We start from the raw sequence: 22,440 nt of genomic DNA on the forward strand, positions 1-22,440 counted from the left end.
CTATGGATAGAAAACAAGGAAATAAAATAGAAAAAAAGAACAATATAGATAATTCTAATGTTAGTTGAACAAGAAGATGAAGGGAGGAATCGAAACTCCAACCCCCTCTAGTAAAGGGAAGGATGCTAAGGTTGGGTACTAGATAGAGAGAAAATGTTCCTGGAGAGGGAGGAGGGGAAGGATGTTGTTAAATCTTTATGTCCACCTCGCGTTACTTTCCTATCTTTGGAGTTGCAACATTGATATACAATTAAGTACTGTTTGGCCATATAAAATTTTTATCTCATCATTATAATTTTTTTAAATCTTCATATAAAATATAATAAATAATTTAACTTTTTCTTTACCTTTTTAAATTCTAAAATAATAATAATATTAAAATATAATATTTTAATATTTAATCTTAAAACTCAAAATTTTCATTTAAAAATTCTCAATAGCCAAATAGAAAAGTACTCAAAATGTATTCTTTCACTTATAAATTAAATATGGACGATGAATTATCGACACGAACCGATGCTACATGATTTTACACACATATAACATAAGTTTAAAATTCAAATTTTATGGCGTCAGCAATGCAGATGATATCATTTTAATCGGGTTGTAATTATATTTTCTTTTAATCTAAGGATGAGTGTTTCTTTCTATCATTTTTTCGAGAAAGGAGACTTTCAAAAAATTGAGGTTATGAGTATATCCAGTATCAATAATTTTTGTTTTTTAAATTTTATTTATAAGTTTCATACATTACACATCACTATTTTCGTTAATTTTTTTTATTTTTTTTCTTATCAAATATATGGATGATGAGTAGAAAAATTCAATTATTTTTAAAAAAATAAAATAAAAATAAAATATTATATAGTGTGTGGTGTATGGAAATTATGAATAACAAAGCTTTTTTTTTTTTTTTAATCCTTTATGTACTAATTAATTTTCTAATCTACACTGAAATTGATAAATTCCACATCTTAACAATAAAAATTGAAAAATGGCGTCATCGTTCAATTATGATCTTTAAATAAAAGAAATGGGTGTAATATAATTTTGATAATATAATTAAACAAGGGGACCGTTGGAAATATTATGGGACACCTAAAAACAGAAAAAGAAAAGAAAATCACATAATCTGGTGTTTGAGTATATTCGGATCTATAATTTAGTTTAAGTAAACAATTAAAAAAGTCGCCTAAAAAGAAAAAAACAAGTAGAAAAACAAAGGGCGTGAGCCCTTTTAATGCGGCAAGAGTCCCGCGAAGGAACGGAACTGCTTCTCCTTTTAGTACTCAGTTGAGAGCAGCTATGCCGGAGGAAACGACTTCGATCGACTACGTTATGGAGGCGGCTTCTGGTCCCCACTTCTCCGGCCTCCGTCTCGATGGCCTCTTGTCCTCTCCACCGGCCTCTTCATCTTCTTCTCCTGCTCATAGGTCCTCCGCCTCCGCTTCCGGTTTCTCACCCCTTGCCGCCGATTCCAGCTTCCCCAAACAGCCATTCGTCATCGGTAACTAATTGAATCACATTTTGAAAGAAATTTTCTTGTACTCCAACGATTATACTAATTCTCGCTTCTTCGTAGATTTTCGGAAGTATTTTTATTTTTGCTTACAGTTGGCAAGTTGTCTTTTCATTATTAATCCAGCTTTCAGCCTTCAATTTTGTCTTTTCCCTTAGATCCTGGGATGGACGAAGTATTCGAATATAAATGCTCGAGTTTGTAAAGGAATTTATCCGTAGCATTGTTCTTTGTGCTCTAGGGTGTATTACCTACTCCCTCCATTTTTTTTTTTTTTTTATATAATTAATAAGAAACTTTATTCCCAAGAATAGGCAAAGTGCAAGTACACAGGAGGTATACATGAAGTATATAAAGGAAACCTTCTCCCTCCATTTTATGCAACCCCTCCATTCGTTTGTTTATTCTTTTCATTCTTATTCTTTTTCCTTTAATTTTCACTAAATTATTGTTTTGGAAATTTTGGGTAGGGGTCTCGGGAGGTACAGCTTCGGGTAAGACCACAGTGTGTGACATGATCATCCAACAGCTCCATGATCACCGTGTGGTCCTTGTCAATCAGGTTAGTGGCACGGCTTTCTGTTCTTTCCATTTTCACTAGACCGTTATCTTATTGAAGTTCAAGGTTTATTGGATATGGCAATGTTGTAGGATTCGTTTTACCGAGGTTTGACTCCTGAAGAATCTGAACGTGTGCATGAATATAATTTTGATCATCCTGGTAAACTTTGTGGTTGCAAAATCTTTCATGTGGATTTGTATTGTTTGGCGTTGTTTTTCTGTAGGGATCATCTTGAAAACAAGCTTTTTTTTTAAAGAAAATATATTGATTGTTTTGCAGAGGCTTTTGACACTGAGCAGCTTCTGGATTGCATTCAGAAGCTCAAATCTGGGCAATCTTACCAAGTACCAATTTATGACTTTAAGATTCATCGCCGTTGCTCAGAAAGTTTCCGGCAGGTACTTCCTTGAAAGCGTTTTGTACCCATAGCTTTTACTTTTCAATTGTTGAGAGCTTGGAGAGTCAACATAGGTCCAACTGAAGGAACATCGGGTTTTAGGTTTTATTTATTTATTTATTTTTATTTTATTTATACGTAAGAAGTAAATTTTATTGATACGAATGAAATAGGCATAGCCCATATACATAGGAAGTATACAAAATAACACCTAAATACATTTTAGGTTTATTATTAACCTTTAGAAAGATAGTGATAAGAGAGAGTGCTTACTTCTTCTAAATTTCTAATACAACTCAAGTGTCCGCTAAGTTTTGTTAAACCACTCTTGATCTGTCAATAATTCTTTTTTTGAAAATTCAATCAAAATACTTTATCAGGTAAATGCTTCTGATGTTATCATATTAGAGGGGATTCTGATTTTCCACGACCAACGTGTTCGCAACATGATGAATATGAAGATTTTTGTTGACACAGGTTTGCCTTCTTTCATTTAATTGTCAATCATCACCATCATTGTTATCATCACAATTTCTTCTGCATACTCACATGGTCATTTATAATTACTAATCGCTTCATATTATTATAGCTCTTAAGTTTCACTGGCTTTCTTGTAACAATGGCCCCTGCTATATTGTTATGAAAACCATGCATAGTTTTTTAAGAGAGCTTTTTTCTCCCCCTCCTAATCAGTTATGGTATTCAGGGAACACTGGTGCTGATTGGGAAATTCATAAACTGATTGTTTAAGGTGTCCAGTTGCGGGTCTATTACTTTCCAGTGACTTTCTTGGGCTCAAAAGTCTTAAACATTGCTTTGATTCCATAATTCTGTTTTTGCTGAAGGAAGAACTTGTATCTATTGGTAGAACTGATCATCTATTGTATCTATTGTAGATGTGACCATACATTGACTTGGGCTCAAAAGTCTTAAACAATGCTCCTGCATCACATTCATTATTAAATGAATTTTTTAATAACTGCTGGTGCACCTAATGGCATCAAATGAGAGCTAGTTGGAGATAATTTTCCAAAAATCGCCAACAAGCATGGGTCAGTCTGACCTCAGCTTGATGAATGTTACTAAAGTTTGAGCTTCAATATAGTTCTCCTTATGCCTAGAAATTGAAGTTCAACATCATTTTGATGGATGTTCATTGAGCTTATGAGCAGGTTGAGCTTGTTTCTCTAGATTACTCTGACTGACTGTCTTAAACCTAATTAGCTAAGCGGAGAGTGAAGCCCTATAAGGATGCTTCATTTTATCTATAGGTTTTATATATAATGTTATTTTCTTGCCATTATAAAATCACTAAATAAAACGTTGGTACTAATCATTGGCCATGATGAATCTGTGTGGTGAGCTGTTTTCACAGCACATGCACCAAAGAACCAAGGATATGGTAACAGCAGACTTTGTGAAGGGCCTGATCCCCAGCTTTTTACTAAGTAATTTCAAGGACATGCAACTTTGATCGCCTTTCAAAGTCTCCATTTGGACATGAAACAAACATTGCAATATCAAGGAAAAAATAATGCTTAGGTCCCACATTAGAAGAATCTTAATTTGTTCTTTTAAATGAATGAGCCTCAACTTGGATCATTTTCGGTTCTATGTTTTATATATTTTTAACTGGAAAATAGAGAACACGTTATAATTTTATATTTTGTTGCACCTCTCTCTCTTAAATACTTCATTATGTTTTTTTTTTTTGTGAATAATTCCTTATAGATGCTGATGTGAGACTTGCTCGTAGAATAAGACGTGACACAGTTGAGAGGGGCAGGGACATAAACTCTGTTCTTGAACAGGTTAGTACTTTGATTAATTAATATGGTTCTTTATAATTCCATTTTCCCAAAGACTTCCCTAGGGTTTTTTTTTCATTACACATTCTTTATTTCAGCGTCATTATAATTTATTGGTTCCCTAATTGTATTAATGCACAATAGCTTTACTATCACAATTTTTATTTATTTTTTTGATATCCGCGGATGTCCGGGCCAGCTTGCGCGCACCTCGATTAATTCTATGGGACCTTGAAGTTAACGGTCAGGTAAACCTCCAGTGGCCTTGAGGGGACTTAAATTGGTGACCATTGAGGAGCAAATCCAAGGCCTGACCAACTGAGCAACCCCTCAGGGTTTTACTATCACAATTCAAAAGTGACCTCTGCAGAATGCACTGATATTTAACTTCCACTACACTTTCTCTTTCATTTTCTCCTTTAGTTTGCAGCACCTTGACTAAAGCAATAGGCTACATACAATGGTGCAACTCATTGATTAAGCTGTGTTATGTTTAATATTTCAATCCAGCTTCAACTCATTGTACTGAATGGATCTGACGCGTATTTATGCTGATGCTGAATTAACCTTTTTTTTTAATATAATTAATAAGAATTTTATTATTTCAAATAGGCATAGCCCAAGTATACAGGAAATATACAAAGGAAATACCTACTACACTCTAGAAAACTGGAAAACTAAAACAGAAACAGATTCAGTACATTCTCATTATTCCTTACCAAGATCCTTAGCCCACAAACTCAAAGTAGAAAAGAAAAAGTTTTGAAGATCTTCAAAAGAGCGCTCCTTGTCTTCAAAACATCTCCCATTTCTTTCCAACCATAGACACCACATTAAACACAAAGGAATCATTCTCCACCTGGCAGCAACATCTTTCCTCACCTCACAACCGCACCAACATGGAAGAAGCTCCACTACTTCCTTAGGCATCACCCAAAATAAACCTGTCCGAGCAATAACCTCATTCCGCAAAGAGTATGCCACCTCACAATGTAAAAACAGATGATTTACAGATTCTCCATCCTTTTTACACATGACACACCAATCGGCTATACACAAACCACGTTTTCTAAGATTTTCCATAGTCAATACTTTCCCTAGAGCAGCTAGCCAACTGAAGAACACCACCTTAGTAGGTACCTTCACCCTCCAAATGCTTTTCCATGGAATTACACAGCCAGAATGACAATTAAGCACCTTATAATAAGAACTGACTGAAAACCTGAAATTTCCAGCATAGTCCCACAGTAGCCCATCCTCTCTTCCCTGCATCACTTTTGAATTCTAAATCCTTCCCAAAAAATCTGAAACAACATTAACTTCCCAGTCATTTGGATTTCTAATAAAGTCAACATTCCATAAAATATTAACTTTTTCTTGTGAGCCTGTGAGATTTCGTTGATGTACTGTTGAAGTTCGTATCTTTAAAACTGCTGATGACATTATAATTTGCAAGAACTATGTTAATTGTGCAGTATGCAAAGTTTGTCAAGCCTGCTTTTGATGATTTTGTTCTCCCATCGAAGAAGTATGCTGATGTTATAATTCCTCGGGGAGGTGATAATCATGTCGCCATTGATTTGATTGTGCAACATATCCAGACAAAGCTTGGTCAGCACAACCTTTGTAAAATATATCCAAATGTGTATGTTATCCAGTCAACATTTCAGGTATATGTTTGTTTGATTGTATTTTTATTTTTATTTTTTTGTAACTTCAATTTTTTTTTATTTTTATAACTGCCTACTTATCTCATTGATAAAATTCTTCTTTACTGATCATAAAATTTTTTTATGAAGAAAATAAAATTCGGGGGTCTTTCTCATGGATTGGACACATAAATGGATAAATTTAAACATTAGAATTACCGAAGATCTCCCCTACACATTGAAATCTGATATGCAATTCAATTACTGTTTGATCGCTTCAGATCTGTATGGCCCTCATGTGTTTGATCCTCTTTGCAGATAAGAGGTATGCATACACTGATTCGAGACACAGACATATCGAAGCATGACTTTGTATTTTATTCAGATCGACTGATTCGTCTGGTACTTTCTCCTGCATGGCTAAGCTGAAGTCTGTTAATTGACACGGGTTCAGTGCCCATGTTCTTATAAAAAATAAATGACCAATTTTGTTGACATTAAAATTCAGGTTGTGGAGCATGGCCTTGGCCATCTGCCATTCACTGAGAAGCAAGTAGTTACTCCAACAGGTGTGTTAACTCGTTGTTCAATTTATTTTGATCAACAAAAATTTGTTCACCAATTAACAAAAAAATAAAGAGATTTACTTACAAAAAAATTCCAATAGTTTTAACTGGTAAGGCTCTTCTTAAAAAAAATTAGTAAATTCATTAGAAGACACTAACAAGGAGCAACCGAAGTACATCTATCTTGTTTGTTTTCTCTTCTTTATCAAATATCCTCTTTATGTTCTATTTGGTCAAGATGATTGGACAGTTAGGTTTTGCAACACCCCGTTTCCGTAGGATAGAGACGTTATTAACATACATGACAAAATGCCTGGTAAGAGACTCATTATTCTGAAATACCTCATTTATTGAAAAAAAAACTTAAATGAAAGGACATAAATAGTCTTGAAACTGAAAATAAAGTAAAACATGAGCTAGTCTTAAAAAAGACTAGTTATTGAAATGACGTAAAAGAAAGCTTAATCCTTGTGTAAAAGACACTTATTCCTCTCTAAGTCTTTATACTAGAACTACTCCTGGCCATCCAGCTCTGTATCATCATAATCAACATCTGTGGCAATCAACATAGAAGAAAACAGAAAGACAAACAACAAACAAAATGAGTCAAATACTCAGTAAATAGCACATTATACCGTAAAATATTATTTAGCTTAACATAAACTTGATTTTTAAAGCCTCATCATAACTTTCATATAACATTTATAGATTCTCATAACATGCTATACATCATTAACATGAGTGGAAACATACAAAATCATGGTAAACATGAAACATGATTGCATGAGTAACTTGTTTATCTTGAATTTTACTTATTACATGGTGAACCACGCTTGAGTCTATGGCACCACATAACTTGTCATGTAGTGAAACATGCTTGAGTCCGTGTTTCACTTAACTTTCACTTAACTTGCATAACATGGAGTGAAACACGCTTGAGTCTATGTTTCATTTATCTTGCATAACATGGAGTGAAACACGCTTGAGTCCGTGTTTCACTTAACTTGCATGGCATGGAGTAAAACACGCTTGAGTCCGTGTTTTACCTATCCTGTATAACATGGAATGAAACACGTTTGGATCCGTGTTTCACCTAACTTGTATAAGATGGAGTAAAACACGCTTGAGTCCGTGTTTTACTTAACTTGCATAACATGGAGTGAAACACGCTTGAGTCCGTGTTTTACTTAACTTGTGTAACTTGTACATGATATTTTCTTGTACTTAGCGTAGCATAACATGGCATGTCCTAACATGATCTAAACATTTTATAACATTTCATGGCATGCATGATCTGAGAACTACATGAACATTGCATACATGATCTAGCTATTTATTACATGGCATGCTTGACTTAAGTTATTGCATGAACAATACATGGTATACATGGTCTAAGTACTACATGAATATAGCATGCATGATCTGGCTATTTTAATTCATAGCATACTTATCTTAAATTCTTATATGATCATATCATGGCTTCCATGTGATTTTAGTAACATTCAATCCATCAATCAACAATCCATAATAGCATAACATATATAAGCTTACTTTCATGTAAATCATCGTAATTCATAAAAGTTCGTGAAAGCGATTTAGCCTTGACTTGGCTCTTAGCGCAACGTAGATATCCATCAAAACCATATCATATTATCATACCCAATTATAATATTTACATCACGCATACATTTATATGATCATACTATTTACCTCTTAGCGCTACTTCCGAAATCTCACGTCGTAGCTCGTGACCTATACGAGGCACTAGACATTATTAAACTTTCTAGAAAATGTGTCGTAGCAATCTAATTACTTAAAATCTTACTATAGAGATAATTTAATACATATTCAAATATAAAAATATTGCATAAAATAATATTATTCCAAAACTCATATCATATTACTTAATATTTTGTGCAAACATATAACTTAATAATTTTATAAAAAAACTAGTTAAAGGTTAATTAGAATATGAACTAAGATAATAAGCTGAAACAATATAAAAGAATACTTTAAAGGTATGCTTAAATTAAATATTTTCTATAAAAACAAGTCTATGAATAATATATTTATTTAAGTAAAACAGCCCACTCAAAACACTAAAACAGTTCCTCGTGAAACACCATCAACTCACATTAAACAGTATGCTAATTATAAAATCAACCTACTTAAAATAATAAATATTTTTTGAAAATAGAACAGTAAAACAAGCCTACCCAATTTAAACAAGCCCAGTTAAAAACTAAGTCTAATAGGTTTATAAAAAAAACTAGGCCCAACACCCTTAAAAGGAAAACTCTTGGTCGAAAGGCTTAAAGCCCAAAGGCCATTGTAATAAAAAGAATCTGGTTCAGTTCAGGAGGGTATAGGCTAAGGGTCAAAGGGCTTACAAGTGATTATGGAAACATTGAAGGGCTTTTTGGGAAGTCTGAAACAAAACAAATAAAAAGGAAGGAAGAAGCTTACGGGAGTGGCTCACATCATGTATTAACTAAACAAGAAAACAGAAAAACAAAAGGTTGTGCAATGCTTACTGAAAGAAGGAGGTTGAGTCGACAGTGGTTTTGGTGGCTGGGAGTGACCGGCAACGCCACTGGCCTTCTTGGAAAGGTGGTGTGATACAATAGAAAGTGAGAGAGAGAGAGAGTGAGAGGGTGGAAAATCTGTCAAACCGAAACAAAGAATGGAGGGAGAGAGAAGATTCCGGCGTGGGCTTACTGGAAGGGAGTGGGTTCGACGGGAATGGGCTGGTCGGTACTTTCTGTGGCTGTTTCCGGCGAGTTGGTTGCCTCAGTTGGCTTTGAGAGTGGTTTTCCAGGTTATAGGGGAGCTTTTACGTTGGGCTGGTATGTGTAACTTTTCCATCTTTGTCGACTAAAATTCTGAATGATTAATCTAAGGGTTTGGTGGGATTTTATAAAGGTGAGGGAAAGGGTTTTATGTGAGTGTTCAGGAGATTAGCTAGATCTGATTTGGTTCTGATTTTAGAATCTTTTCAAAAAATTTTAAACCCATCCGATAATAACAGAGAATACAAGATAAAGGAAACCACCTTAAAAACTCTAATTAATCTGGTTTATTATCTCATTTAACAAATAAATAATTATAAGCATCTGATAAAAATAGAAGTAAATAATAAAATGAATAAATCAAATAAATAAATAAATTCTAACTGAATTAATCTAAAGTCTTATTCTAGGTTCGTATGTTATAGGTTTTTTGTTTTATATCATCAATATCTTGCTATTTTTTTTTTTTTGAGAAAAGTAAGAAGTATATTAATAAAAGAATGGGAAAAAGCCTCGTTTAGTACAAAGAATGTCCTAACTACGTAGGAACGAAAGAAATAAGGAAATCATGAAAATCTTGGCCATTAAAATTAACGGCGATGGCCTAAGTACAAAGAGTTCTAAAAAAAAAAGCTTTCAGCTCCTCCATCGATCTCTCTTTGTCCTTGAACGTCCTTGCATTGCACTCCTTCCATACACACCACAGGATGCAAATTGGAATCATCTTCCATAAAGCCTTAATCTGGTTGTTACCCCTTAGGTCAGTCCAGCTATCTAGTGTTGCCACTACCCTTCGTTTTCTTAGATTGTCCGTTGTGAGGATCTTCCCCAGGGCAGCTGACCACACAAAGAAGGCAGCTTTGAGGGGCACCTTGTGTTTCCACAGTCTTTTCCATGGAAACTGAGAGTGATGCGTTTGTGTTAGGGACTTGTAGAACACGCGTACCGTAAACATACCTTTGTTTGAAGGTATCCACCACAATAAGTCTAAGGGCTGGTTGCTTGGTTTGATTGAGTACAACAAACTTAGGAAGGCTTCAAAACTGTCCAATTCCCAATCTTGTGCCGCCCTACTAAAATTGATGTTCCATTGGATTTGATCCCCTACTACCACCATGACCTCTACCACCGAAGTCGCTTTGGCGCTTGCAACCCTGAACAATGTCGGGAAGAGTTCCTTAAGCGCACAATTACCGCAACATGTGTCGTGCTAGAACTTGATTTTGTTCCCCTCTCCTAAACGGAAACTGGTGTGTCGAGAGAAGACCCCACAACCTTGCCTGATATGTTTCCACAACCCCACATCATACGCCCCTCTAACTTCCTTAGTACACCATCCACCCCATAAACCACCGTACTTACTTTCAATCACCAACTTCCAAAGAGCTTCTGGTTCCCTATGGTAACGCCATAGCTACTTACCAAGTAATGCTCGATTAAAAGTTCTCTAGTTTCTAATGCCCAGTCCACCGGTAACGCCATAGCTACTTACCAAGTAATGCTCGATTAAAAGTTCTCTAGTTTCTAATGCCCAGTCCACCGTTCACTAGAGGCCTACATACCTGTTCCCACCTAACAAGATAAAACTTGAACTCCTCGCCCATTCCTCCCCACAAAAAATCCCTTTGAAACTTTTCAATACGAAGTGCCACCCCTGCTAGAATAGGAAATAAGGACAAGAAGTAGGTCGGAAGATTTGATAAAGTACTCTTGATTAGTGTAGTTTTACCCCCTTTAGATAAATACATTCGCTTCTACCCTGCCAATTGGTGCTCTATTCTCTCAATCACTATATCCCAGAGAGCAACTGCCCTCGAAGGAGCCCCCAATGGAAGGCCCAAATAATTCATAGGGAGTGAGGCAATCTTGCATCCCAGAGTATTAGCTAAGTGTCTTAATCGCGGAACGCTTCCGATAGGCACCATCTCTGATTTGTCCAGATTCACTTTCAACCTTGAGACCACCTCAAAGCAGAGTAGTAGTGTCTTCAAAACTCGAACCTGGCTTTGGACCGCCTCGCTGAAAATAAGAGTGTCATCTGCAAACAATAAATGAGAAATGTTAATATTACGCTCTCTCGAGGGACCAATTGAGTACCTGTTCATTCTCTGATTTGCGGCCAAGACTGAGATAATTCTACTCAAGGCCTCCATCACAATGACGAAGAGTAATGGGGACAACGGGTCTCTTTGTCTCAGGCCTCTTGTGCTATTGAAGAATCCCATTGGGCTTTCGTTTATTAGAATTGAAAATTTCACTGTAGAGATACACCAACGGATCCAGGAGTGCCATCTCTCCCCAAAACCACACTTTCCCAGAATATCTATGAGAAAGTCCCAGTTAACATGGTCATACGCCTTTTCCATGTCTAACTTGCAAATAATCCTTGGAAAGCCTGCTTTCAGTCTACTGTCCAAACATTCATTTGCAATGAGAACTGCATCTAAAATCTATCTATCCTTTACAAAGGCATTTTGAGGTTTTGAGATTATCTTTCCCACTGTCTCGCTAAGACGATTCGCAAGTACCTTAGATAGAATCTTGTAAACCCTATTAACTAAGCTTATGGGTCAGAAATCCTTAACCTCCTCCGCTCCCACTCTTTTCGGTACCAAAGCGAGAAAAGTGGCGTTTAAGCATTTCTCAAACTTTCCAAATGAGTAGAACTCCTGGAACACCTTCATTAGATCCTCCTTTAGCACCTCCCAACATGTTTGGAAGAACCCCATAGAGAACCCATCAGGGCCCGGTGCCTTGTCTATAGCCATTTTCCTAACCACTTCTAGCACCTCCCCCTCCTCGAATGGCCTCTCCAAACGATTTGCAGCCAACAACCCAATGGTGTCAAAAGTCAGCCCCTCTAACTTAGCCCTCCAAACCTCCTGCTCGGAAAGAAGCTGTTCAAAAAAACCAACCGCATGATTGTTCATCACCTGCTCATCCTTGCATTCTACCCCATCAATCTTCAACATCTCAATATTATTAGATCTCCTGTGGCAATTAGTAACCCTATGAAAAAACTTAGTACTACGGTCACCTTCTTTCAATCATAATGCTCACCTTCTTTCAATCATAATGCTCTCGACTTCTGTCTCCATGAGATCTCTTCCATAAGGATGATCCTCTTGAGATCTGAAACCAAAACTAACTTTTGAGCCACTTCCTCCTGGGTCAGAGGCCTAGATTCCTATACCCTTTCTAGTTCGTGAATCTCTGTTTGCTTGGTTTTCTTAAGTTCCCCGATGTTACCAAAGGATTGCATATTCCACAGTTTTAAGTCTTGCTTCAGGGCCTTCAGTTTTCCAGCAAAGATAAAGCTAGGGGTACCCTGTATTTGATAAGATGATCACCATCGTCCGACCCTATCCACGAAACCTTCTAATTTCAGCCACATGTTTTCGAACTTAAAATGTCGACGCCTTCTTTGAATCCCCCTGCTATCCAACATTATAGGCCAATGGTCCGAGCATAAGCGTGACAATCTTTTTTGCCATACCTCCGGATAATGAATTTCCCACTCCGGGAAAATTAAGAATCTATCGAGTCGAGACCATGTCTGATTGTTAGCCCACGTAAAACTACCAACCGCTAAAGGTAAGTCTACTAGGTTTAGCTCAAAAATGCATTACGAGAATTCAGACATTGCGGACCTCATTCTTCTGTTTCCGAAACACTCGCTTAGAAATCTTGTGACATTAAAATACCACCAATGCACCAAGGGAGGTCCCACCAGCTGTGTACCCCAGCTAATTCGTCCCACAGTAATCTTCGGTCGATGTTTGAGTTAGGGCCGTAGACACCTGCAAAAGCCCACAAATAACCTTCTAGCACATTCCTAAATGAACATGCTACCGAGAACAGGCCTAAAAACTCCTCCATTTTTTCCACCACCCTTTGGTCCCACATCACCAACACTCCTCCTGAAGTCCCATTGGCTGCCAAATACACCCAATCTACATGTATACAGCTCCATAAACTTCGTATTCTTTTTGTGGTAATAATTTTCAGCTTTGTATCTTGTAAACAAACAATATCCGCCTTCCACTCCCATAGTAAGTTTCTTATTTGAAGACGCTTACTAGCCACATTAAGACCGTGGACGTTCCACGAAAGGATTTTTGGTTTCATTTATTGGGTAAGGCCAGCCCCTTCCCTTTTGACTTGTCCTGGCTAGAGCTACCTTCGGAATTCATAGACCAAGTTAGCCTCTTGAGTTCGCGCTGTTTCTTGGAATCAGTTTTCCTTTGTTGTTGGTGACCAGCTTCAATGGCTGTGAATAACGCCATGAATTGCTCCTTGTAACCTTCACACTTCAGTCCTATCATGTCCTTAATGTCACTTACTGTTTGCAGCACCCAATCTGAAGCAAAAGCTGGATCTGGATACAAACAATTCAAGGGAATAGGATTCTGCACTCTAAACTCCCTTTGTTCTACCAAGTCTTCGTTTTCTTCCCCAATCACAAACCCTACAGACCCTCTAGGGTCACGGAGACTCTATTCTTCACTTGCCGAGACATACAAAAATTGGTCCTCACTGACCAAGTCTTCAGAGCCCCCTTTCCTGCAATCCCCCACCAGAGCGACCTCCCTGTGCAGCTCTGGGAGGCTCACTGGACCATCGGAGCCTTCCCCCATCCCTGTCGGCACGTTCTGTGCACTCCCCGGAGGGAGAGACTCTGTTCTTCACTTGTCGAGACATACAAACAATGGTCCTCACTGACCAAGTCTTCAAAGCCCCCTTTCCCGCAATCCCCCACCAAAGCGACCTTCTTGTGCAGCTCTGGGAAGCTCGCCGAACCATCAGAGCCTTCCCCCCTCCCTGTCGGCTCATTCTGACCAAGTCTTGCTATTTACTTGTATCTGAAAACAAAACCATCTATATCTTGCTATTCTTCATCCAAGTGCTCTTTCATTTTTTTATCTCATTTTCTTATGTGATAGTTATATAATGTGAGGAGGAGATATATCATGTCAATTACTAAACTTGACAAGCTTTGTGTGTATCTGTTTATTCATTACCATTCTTGAGAACTTTTAATTCTTTAATTCTTTTATTTATTGCGAGCTGTGAGAACCTGTGTATGCTGGCATTTTTGTTGGTTTGAACCGCAGGAAGGCAAATCCTGTATAGATTTGGATGTTCTCATCTTACTTAATTTAATTCCCTTTACTTGTAAAAAATGCAATTTATTCCCTTTAATTCAAACACTGAACATTGTCAGAATACTACTGATTTTCTATTTCAGGATCGGTATATACTGGGGTTGATTTTTGTAAAAAGTTGTGTGGGGTTTCCATCATTCGAAGGTGAGATTTGAATCAGGTATTGATTTTGGGAGTTTTCAGTTTCTGGTAATGAGACTTCTTCATTTGGGACATGCTTTATGGCCCAAGATTCTATCATATACTTTAAACATGGAGTTCAGACTCTCATCTTCCGGCATGTGGTTCCTAATGCTGTGCACATTATGTGCCTCATGGGCAATTCACCTTGTTGAATAGTGATTTTTTCTTTCTGAAAAATAAGATGTTAAAAGAATTTTCTTATTTGTTAATTAACAGTGGTGAAAGCATGGAAAATGCAATGCGTGCCTGCTGTAAGGGAATTAAAATTGGAAAAATTTTAATTCACCGTGATGGAGATAATGGAAAGCAGGTAAAAATTGTTATTTTGTACAAGAAATTATTTGCTTGAGCTGGAGCTGAAGCTAGAGGCTAGAGCTCTAGTTTCTATTCTTTGAGGATTGCACATAACTAATTTTAACAGTAGATTGCTGCCTTGCCTTAATCAGCTTATATATGAGAAGCTTCCCAAGGATATATCTGAACGGCATGTCCTACTTCTGGATCCTGTTCTTGCCACAGGTAGTCTTGTTTTATTCCATTCAAATCTATGTTCCCGTGCCTTTCGTGATTACTGTCAATGGTTCATGGTGTAGAATAGGCTGAGGGAAGTTCATTTCTTTGGATAAAGATGATTAATTGAATAGAAGATGGTGAATGAGAGAAAAGCAAAGGGAAGATCTCATAAATTTCAATAGTAAAGTAAATAGCACCGCTTCCCATTAATCTTGATCTATTACTCAGTCCAGTTTTCATCCATTGCTACAGCTTTGCTTTTTGTTCACTGCGCATCCAGCTCTAGTTAAAATAATAGTTATTTTAAACCGCAGTACATCCTATGTATAGCAGATTAGAGCTGTGTTTTTGTCATGCCAACTAGTGTCCTTGCTTGTTGTCTTTACCTGTGCAAAGTTCCATATCCATTCTTATTGGCTTTTCCATATGCTATATAGACTTCTTATGTAACGACACAACAGATCTCTTAACCTGTCCTATGTAGTAATCGAACTAGAGAAGTAGACACGTAAATAGTGAAGAGTGCAAGCTTCTTCTTATCTAATATATATTGGCTGTAGCTGATCTTTGTGGGGTAATTCAATGTTTTCTATTGAAGCTAAGATTGCATGCTGATGATTAACAACCAATCTTACTACCTTTCTAGGGAATTCTGCTAACCAAGCAATTGAACTACTCATTCAGAAAGGTGTTCCAGAATCCCACATCATATTTCTAAACCTCATCTCTGTAAGTTTTGTTGGTTTTTTCGTCTTTGCCTCAATGATTTGCAAGCAAATATCTATTTCTTTACATTGTCTGCGTACACTTACTTCAGTGCTCTTTTCTTAACTTCAGGCCCCTGAGGGAATCCATTGTGTTAGCAAGAGGTTCCCATCCTTGAAAATTGTCACCTCCGAGATTGATGTTGAGCTGAACGAAGAATTCCGGGTCATACCGGGCCTGGGGGAGTTTGGGGATCGTTACTTTGGTACTGACGATTGATCCTTTAGAGTTGGCATGTGAAAGATTATTATGGGTCTCGACTCTCGACATACTGGCGGAATGCCTTGAATATTTTTCTACCTATTTTCATATATATCTTCTGTTGCAAGTAGTTTAGTAAGAATCTTCAACAGAGACAAGAAGATTTTGAGCATATCTTTTAACTAATGCATGAAGGTTTTTCTTTGTAATTACCCATATGACGTAATACTTGAATGATTGCACTTGCCAAGTATTCTTGAGAATATGGATAAGAAACCAGAATATTTCAGATAGTTCTCCTTAATCGTTTTCTTACATTACTAAGGCATATTTGGCTAAACACGAGAATTTTCAACATTTTTAGTAACTTCATCATTAAAAAATGAAACACTTTTCAATTTTAAATTTTAAAATTTTTAATTTAATTATAACCTAATTATTATTCAAACACAAAAATCAATCTAATTTTTACGAACTTTAAAACAAAATATAAAAACCAATACTTCTACATATTTCAAAATAAAAATAATATTAAAAATTATATTCATTTTTTTAAATTTTATTAATTCACTTTCTCAAATTTTAATATAATATTTATTTTAAAATGTATTTTTATTCTTTTTTTTTTCCTCTCATTTCTAAAATTTTAATAAAATATTTTCAATCAAATCATTTTACTATTATCAAATTTAAAGACTTTTCAACATGTCTTTTGGCTGGTAATGCCAAAAAATTGTATGCTTGTTACGAGATTGTATGCTTTTTAGAAGTTCTAAATGGAATGTACTCCTGTTTAACGCTCAAGTTCAATGTGACATTACTCCTTCTTTGAATCCATTTAAAAAATTATCACGTATTTCACTAATTAAGATATATTTATAAATAAAAAAAAAACATTATTGTTTTTATTTATCTATCAATGGGAATGGTATAATTAAAAACTAAGTGAATATCATTTTATATACAATGAAATCTTGGAGATATTTATCTCGAATTTCTATTATTATGATATTATCCATTCCATTCCCGCCAGTCGCAGGGCAGCCAAAGCTCTGGACATCGCCGGACGAATAATGCGTCTGTCCCTTCTCTCGCCTCGACCACCCGTCCCTATAATAACCTGCCACGTTTCCCCCGGCGCAGTGCGCACCCGCCGCCTTCCCCCTCCGTCATCTTCACCACCACAACCACCTCCATCTCTGCCTCAAAACCCTAACCAGACGGCTCTACCTTCGCTAACCTGCACCCTCCAGTGTCCTCACTTCCAATCGTACGAACCCCGTCTTCCAAGTTAATCCTTTTTTTAATAAGTCTCGACAGCTTAACTGCTATTTTATTTTGTAAAATGCTTGAACTTTCAGGTGCTCTGGCTGTACTCACGAGCTCAACCTCCACCGTCCAGTTATCGTCGAGGAGGCCTCAGAGTTCTTCAAGACCGTCGGTGTCTCAGATTTCACATTTGATAGTTGTAGACTGGTAAATACCGGATAACTCCTCACCATTTGTTTTTCAAAATTTATGCAAAAATCATATGAATAATTTTCAATTCTTAGTGTTATGCTTTTGCTTTCAGTGGGAATGGCGGTGCCGCGCAAAACTGGCAGTTCGTGGCACCGTGGAAAGCCCTTTGATTGGGCTCTATCAGGAGGGTACTCATAATGTAGTGGACATTCCTGACTGTAAAGGTTCTAATTTTCAATTCCTTGCACAAAATCTCGGGTTTCGGTTTTGATGTTCAATTTCTTCAAAATTATATAGTTGGAGTTTAAAATATTCTTTGTGCAGCTCACCATCCGAATATTAATGCCGCTGTGGATCTGCTTAGACAAGGTCTTTTCTTAAAAAGCTCAATTTTGTGTGATAAGTTTTAGTAATATTATTTTGATTTGCTGGGTATCGAATTTGGTTGAAATTATTATCTTCTTGATAACAATTCCAGGTATTACTGAGATGAATGTTGAACCGTATGATGAGGATCTGGGGACCGGTGATTTGCGTTATATTCAGGTGACAAATACTGCTAACAATAGCATGCATGGTAAAAAATATTTATGGTTGCAGCTTGTGAAAAAAATGGAAAATGAACTTTTGGCGGGTGTGTGCAGATGGCTGTGACAACATACGACACTTCTCTTCCAGCCTCTGAAAGATATAGAAATGGTATTATCTGAATGCGTTGTAATAATACTTTATCGCTCTGAGCTTTTTACACTGACCAATTTAGGATTTAAATTAATGACTTATAAGTTTTTCTAGGGAAAGTACAGGTTGCTCTAGTTTGGAATTCCAGAAATGAGAATTCCCCCAGTTCAAACAAACTTAATGCCTTGGCCACTGTAAGCTTGCTGCCCCCCTTTTTTGTTTGTGTTTCGTTTTTTGTAATGTTGTCAGATGCTTTTTATATAATTTTAATGATCAATATCTTAAACAGTTTCCCACTAAAGTACTAAGTTTTGCTCAAGATTGGTTTGCAATGTGTACCACACCATTCTAATAAATTCAAAATTAGGTGTAATCACATGTAAATCTTGCGTACTTGGGCTATGCCTATTTCTATATCAATAAAATATCTTCTTAATTATAATAAAAAATAAAAAATTCAAAACTATCAGATTCGTTGGGTGCGTGGGAGGACATGGCAAATCAATGAGCCATAATCTGACAACTAATATGCTAATTTTGACACTAATTTGGATGGATGCTTGGCATTTAAAATCAATCTTCTTGAATTAAGATATTGGTTGCAGAAAATTTTTAGTTTAGGAGACAGTATAGCGACATCACAACACAGTTCAGGGTTTGATTGCTTTCAATAACCCTATTTTATTTATATAACTGTTGCAGTTTCTATGGCGAAAGGGTGGGCTGAAGAGCAATGCCCATTTAATTCATTCAGTGTGGGCTAACTTTCAGACATCAACTAATAACGTGAGTTGACAAGTTTGCATATACAATATTGTTTGCATGGCTTACAGATTGTAGCATTGTCCAAAAGATCAATATATCTGGAACTAAAAATGTGTTAACTAATGGTGCAGATAATTTTTGGGAATAGATGGAGACATCTTTTAGGAGAGAGAGACTTTTGGGAACATGTCGGTGGAATCGATATTTCCTTGGCTCCATCCAGTTTTGGCCAAGCAAACACAAGGGTAGATTGACTTTCTAATCAAGCAAAGTTTTCTTACTTCTTGTTTGACAGTGCATGCTTATGTTCTATTTTATAGATTACTTTTTACTGGGAAGATTGATCTTTGGGATAAAAACAACATCAATTACATGCAAAGATACAATGTTTCCTAATAATACTAGTTATTTTTATGTTCGGGCTAGAAGGCATAAAGAAAATGAGCATTGGAATCTAGATACTGCCTCAGTTTGGGATGATCAAGTGTGTTGGTTCACTTTTGTTTTATTGCATCCTGCGGGTCTAGCTTCAGTTTTATTTTTTATTTTTAAATGACTAAAACTGGATGTTCAAATAGAAAGATAGCTTAATTTTATTTTATGTGGACGCAAATCATAATAATACCAAGCAAAATGCAAAATTTTTCAGGCTTTTGATGTCTTGCTCCGTAAGTTACAGAAGTATGTACCTTTTGGTGCATCTGTTGCTGATTTATATGCTGGCGCTGGTGTAATTGGATTGTCTTTAGCTGCCACCAGAAAATGCAGGCAAGAACTAATACAGTTGTAAATGCCACAGGGTCGAGAGACTCTTTATGTTCAAACTTTTCTTCATTGTACAAATCTTTGTTTTTTAGGTCTGTTAAATGCATTGAGATTAACAAAGAATCAAAGTTATCTTTTGAGAAGACAATTGACCGCCTATCAAACTCTGTAGATAGCAGCATCAGCTGGCATCATGCAGATGCTTCAAAGGTTCGTTCTTAACCCTTACGTTTTGAATTTACCATCACATATGATCACAAATGCCATAAAGTTCCCTCAGAATCTTGTAATGCAGTGACTAGATGTAATTCCACATATATGTAACATTTATGGCGGTAATGATTCTGTTAACATGAGATTTATTGTATAAAACAGAAGAATGATTTGGTCCTTGTGTTATAATCCTTGGTGTTTAGCCTGTAATTTAGCTATGGAATGGTGCTGTACTAATTTGACAATGTACTTACAAGTCAACAGGAACCTCTTTCTTGGATGCTTGGGTCTGATGTAATTGTAGTCGATCCTCCTAGAAAGGGACTGGACATGTCTCTTGTTGATGCATTACAGAATATACCAAAAGTGGAGCATAAAGCTCAGTCATCATTCGAAAGGTTCAACCACTTTATAGTTCACTATAAAGACTTTTTATGTCGTAGCACCTGGCAAGTTTTTTTTTTTTTTTTTCCCCTTTGTTTTAGCACCTGGCAAGTTATTTAACACAGGATGGCCTATATATGTCAGCTCCAGTACACACACAAAGATCAAAGATGAAAAGAGACCATGGGTTTTACGTGCAAGGGAAGCTTCAGTTCAGATTGGAAGCAAAACAACTTCAGATGACGATCAAGCACTGCCTGAAACCCTTATTTATATTAGTTGTGGATGGGAAAGTTTTAAAGAGGTGCTTTCTCATTTAAAGTGGTCGCTGAAAAATGCTATAGAAATATGTTATATTCGACTTTATTTTTCACTTTTTACCTGTCTTTATCTGCCTTGATTTTTCTCGAGTTTCAGGAAGTGGACTAGTTTGGTAGCTAATTTTGCAATAATTCTTAACAGGATTGCAAGTCATTGTTGGCTAGTAAGGTGTGGCATTTGGAAAAAGCCCATGGCTATAATTTCTTTCCTGGCACCCAGAGGTATTAATCCCTCTTTTGGTCTGTTGCTTTTTCTCTCCCAAAATTGTATGGGTCATTATCTGAGTTCATCATCTTGAATCTAACATTATATTACTTTATTAAGTCATTACAATTATATACCTTTGCATGACTCTAGGAACTGAACTTGTATTAGGCCTCATTTGGTTACACAGACGAGATGAGAATTTGTGAATAGAAGTGAGGTAGTTTGTAAATAGTAGTGAAATAGTTTGAATTAAGAATTTTTGGGGGGTTTTGGGAAAAGAGAAAAAAAAAAGTTGAATAAAAATTTATAAAGTTAAAAGAATGTTATGATATAATTTTTTAATATTATTTTTGTTTTAAGATTTGAAAAAGTTGAATTGTTTTTTGTGTTTTGTTTGGAAGTTTGGGAAAGTTGTAATGATTAGATAATGATTTAATGAAAAAGTTGAAAATTTGAAATTGAAAAATGTTTATGTTTGAATGGCGTTTGGATGTTCAAATGAGATGGTTTCAAAGGTTTGTGAAACCAACTCAGGCCTTTGCCACTTTTTGGAATTTAGTTAAGAGGTTCAAAAGACAGTCTGTAGTGCAATTCACTGACCCTCTAGTGAAACTTAATTTCATTGCTATTATGATCTTTGAATTATAAAATCGGAATCTTGAATTATAATCTTCTTCACTAATAAACTAAAAAAAGTAAAGGATGGTGTTTTTCTCAAAAAAAAAAAGAAAAAGTAAAGGATGGTGTCTTTGAGGGAAGAGGAAAGACACTCGGAAATTCGGAACTTTTGTGGTTTACTATTCTAATGTAGACACTACAGAGTAATTCCTAGAAGAAATATACATTGAATTGCCACAAGTATGAACTTGATATTTATTTATCAAAAAAAAAAAAAGTATGTACTTGATATTCAAACATTGTACTTGTCAAAAAAAAAAAAAAATTCAAACAATCTTCTATATGGTAGTTCGAATGTAGGATCCTACAAACTGCTTATCTACCTGAAATTGAAAAATGAATGCTGCATGGAGTTTTCTTTTATCTAGTCTTTTAGGTAGAGGAGGTGCACATGCTCTTTTTTTTTTTTATCAGTCAATATGTCCATAACAATTGATTTTGGCTATGTTCCCAGCATTGAGGTTTTGGCCGTGTTCAAGAGGGGTCAAAGAGGAGGCCTCAAGAAAAAGAAATTGGGGAAGAAAAAGAAGAAACGTTTGTAAGGACCACTGAGCCATGGATTTAGCATGATGTTTCTTGAAAGTCCCATTGGACTAAGAGAAGTTGCACGTAAGAAGAGATAGAAGATGGATGCACTATAGGAGATGGGTAAATTCCCAAAAGGGACAATTCACTATGCACTTGTCATAGCCCATTCCCCTGTATCGTTTCATTCAAAAGGGAATCGTTGTTCATCAAAATAATGATATTTGTATAAAAGGATTGATTACAACAAAATGAATTATATGAAATAATCGTAGATTTTGGAATTAATTGAGGGAAATGCATGAGGTGATTGGTAGCTTCAA

The 22,440-nt window shown here is 36.2% G+C and overlaps 2 protein-coding genes across 2 annotated transcripts; both read left to right on the plus strand.

Annotated features, from left to right (window-relative positions):
• Window positions 1-1,218: 1,218 nt before the first annotated feature.
• Window positions 1,219-16,410, plus strand: LOC122302734 (uridine kinase-like protein 1, chloroplastic). Its single transcript, XM_043114137.1, has 14 exons — window positions 1,219-1,507; window positions 1,990-2,081; window positions 2,171-2,240; window positions 2,361-2,479; window positions 2,859-2,955; window positions 4,210-4,289; window positions 5,762-5,956; window positions 6,254-6,337; window positions 6,444-6,504; window positions 14,539-14,599; window positions 14,855-14,948; window positions 15,085-15,157; window positions 15,798-15,880; window positions 15,989-16,410. The coding sequence occupies exons 1-14, from the start codon at window positions 1,306-1,308 to the stop codon at window positions 16,133-16,135; spliced, it is 1,458 nt and encodes a 485-aa protein (XP_042970071.1). The 5' UTR covers window positions 1,219-1,305; the 3' UTR covers window positions 16,136-16,410.
• A 699-nt stretch (window positions 16,411-17,109) lies between these two features.
• On the plus strand, window positions 17,110-22,405 carry LOC122302736 (uncharacterized RNA methyltransferase pc1998). The gene is made up of 15 exons (XM_043114140.1): window positions 17,110-17,387; window positions 17,479-17,593; window positions 17,691-17,802; window positions 17,903-17,947; window positions 18,057-18,124; window positions 18,223-18,277; window positions 18,374-18,453; window positions 18,962-19,045; window positions 19,156-19,269; window positions 19,674-19,792; window positions 19,882-19,999; window positions 20,267-20,400; window positions 20,531-20,690; window positions 20,849-20,928; window positions 22,047-22,405. The coding sequence occupies exons 1-15, from the start codon at window positions 17,191-17,193 to the stop codon at window positions 22,132-22,134; spliced, it is 1,569 nt and encodes a 522-aa protein (XP_042970074.1). The 5' UTR covers window positions 17,110-17,190; the 3' UTR covers window positions 22,135-22,405.
• Window positions 22,406-22,440: the final 35 nt, after the last annotated feature.

Source organism: Carya illinoinensis, chromosome 3 (assembly GCF_018687715.1).
Source record: "Carya illinoinensis cultivar Pawnee chromosome 3, C.illinoinensisPawnee_v1, whole genome shotgun sequence".
Taxonomy (NCBI): Eukaryota; Viridiplantae; Streptophyta; class Magnoliopsida; order Fagales; family Juglandaceae; genus Carya; species Carya illinoinensis.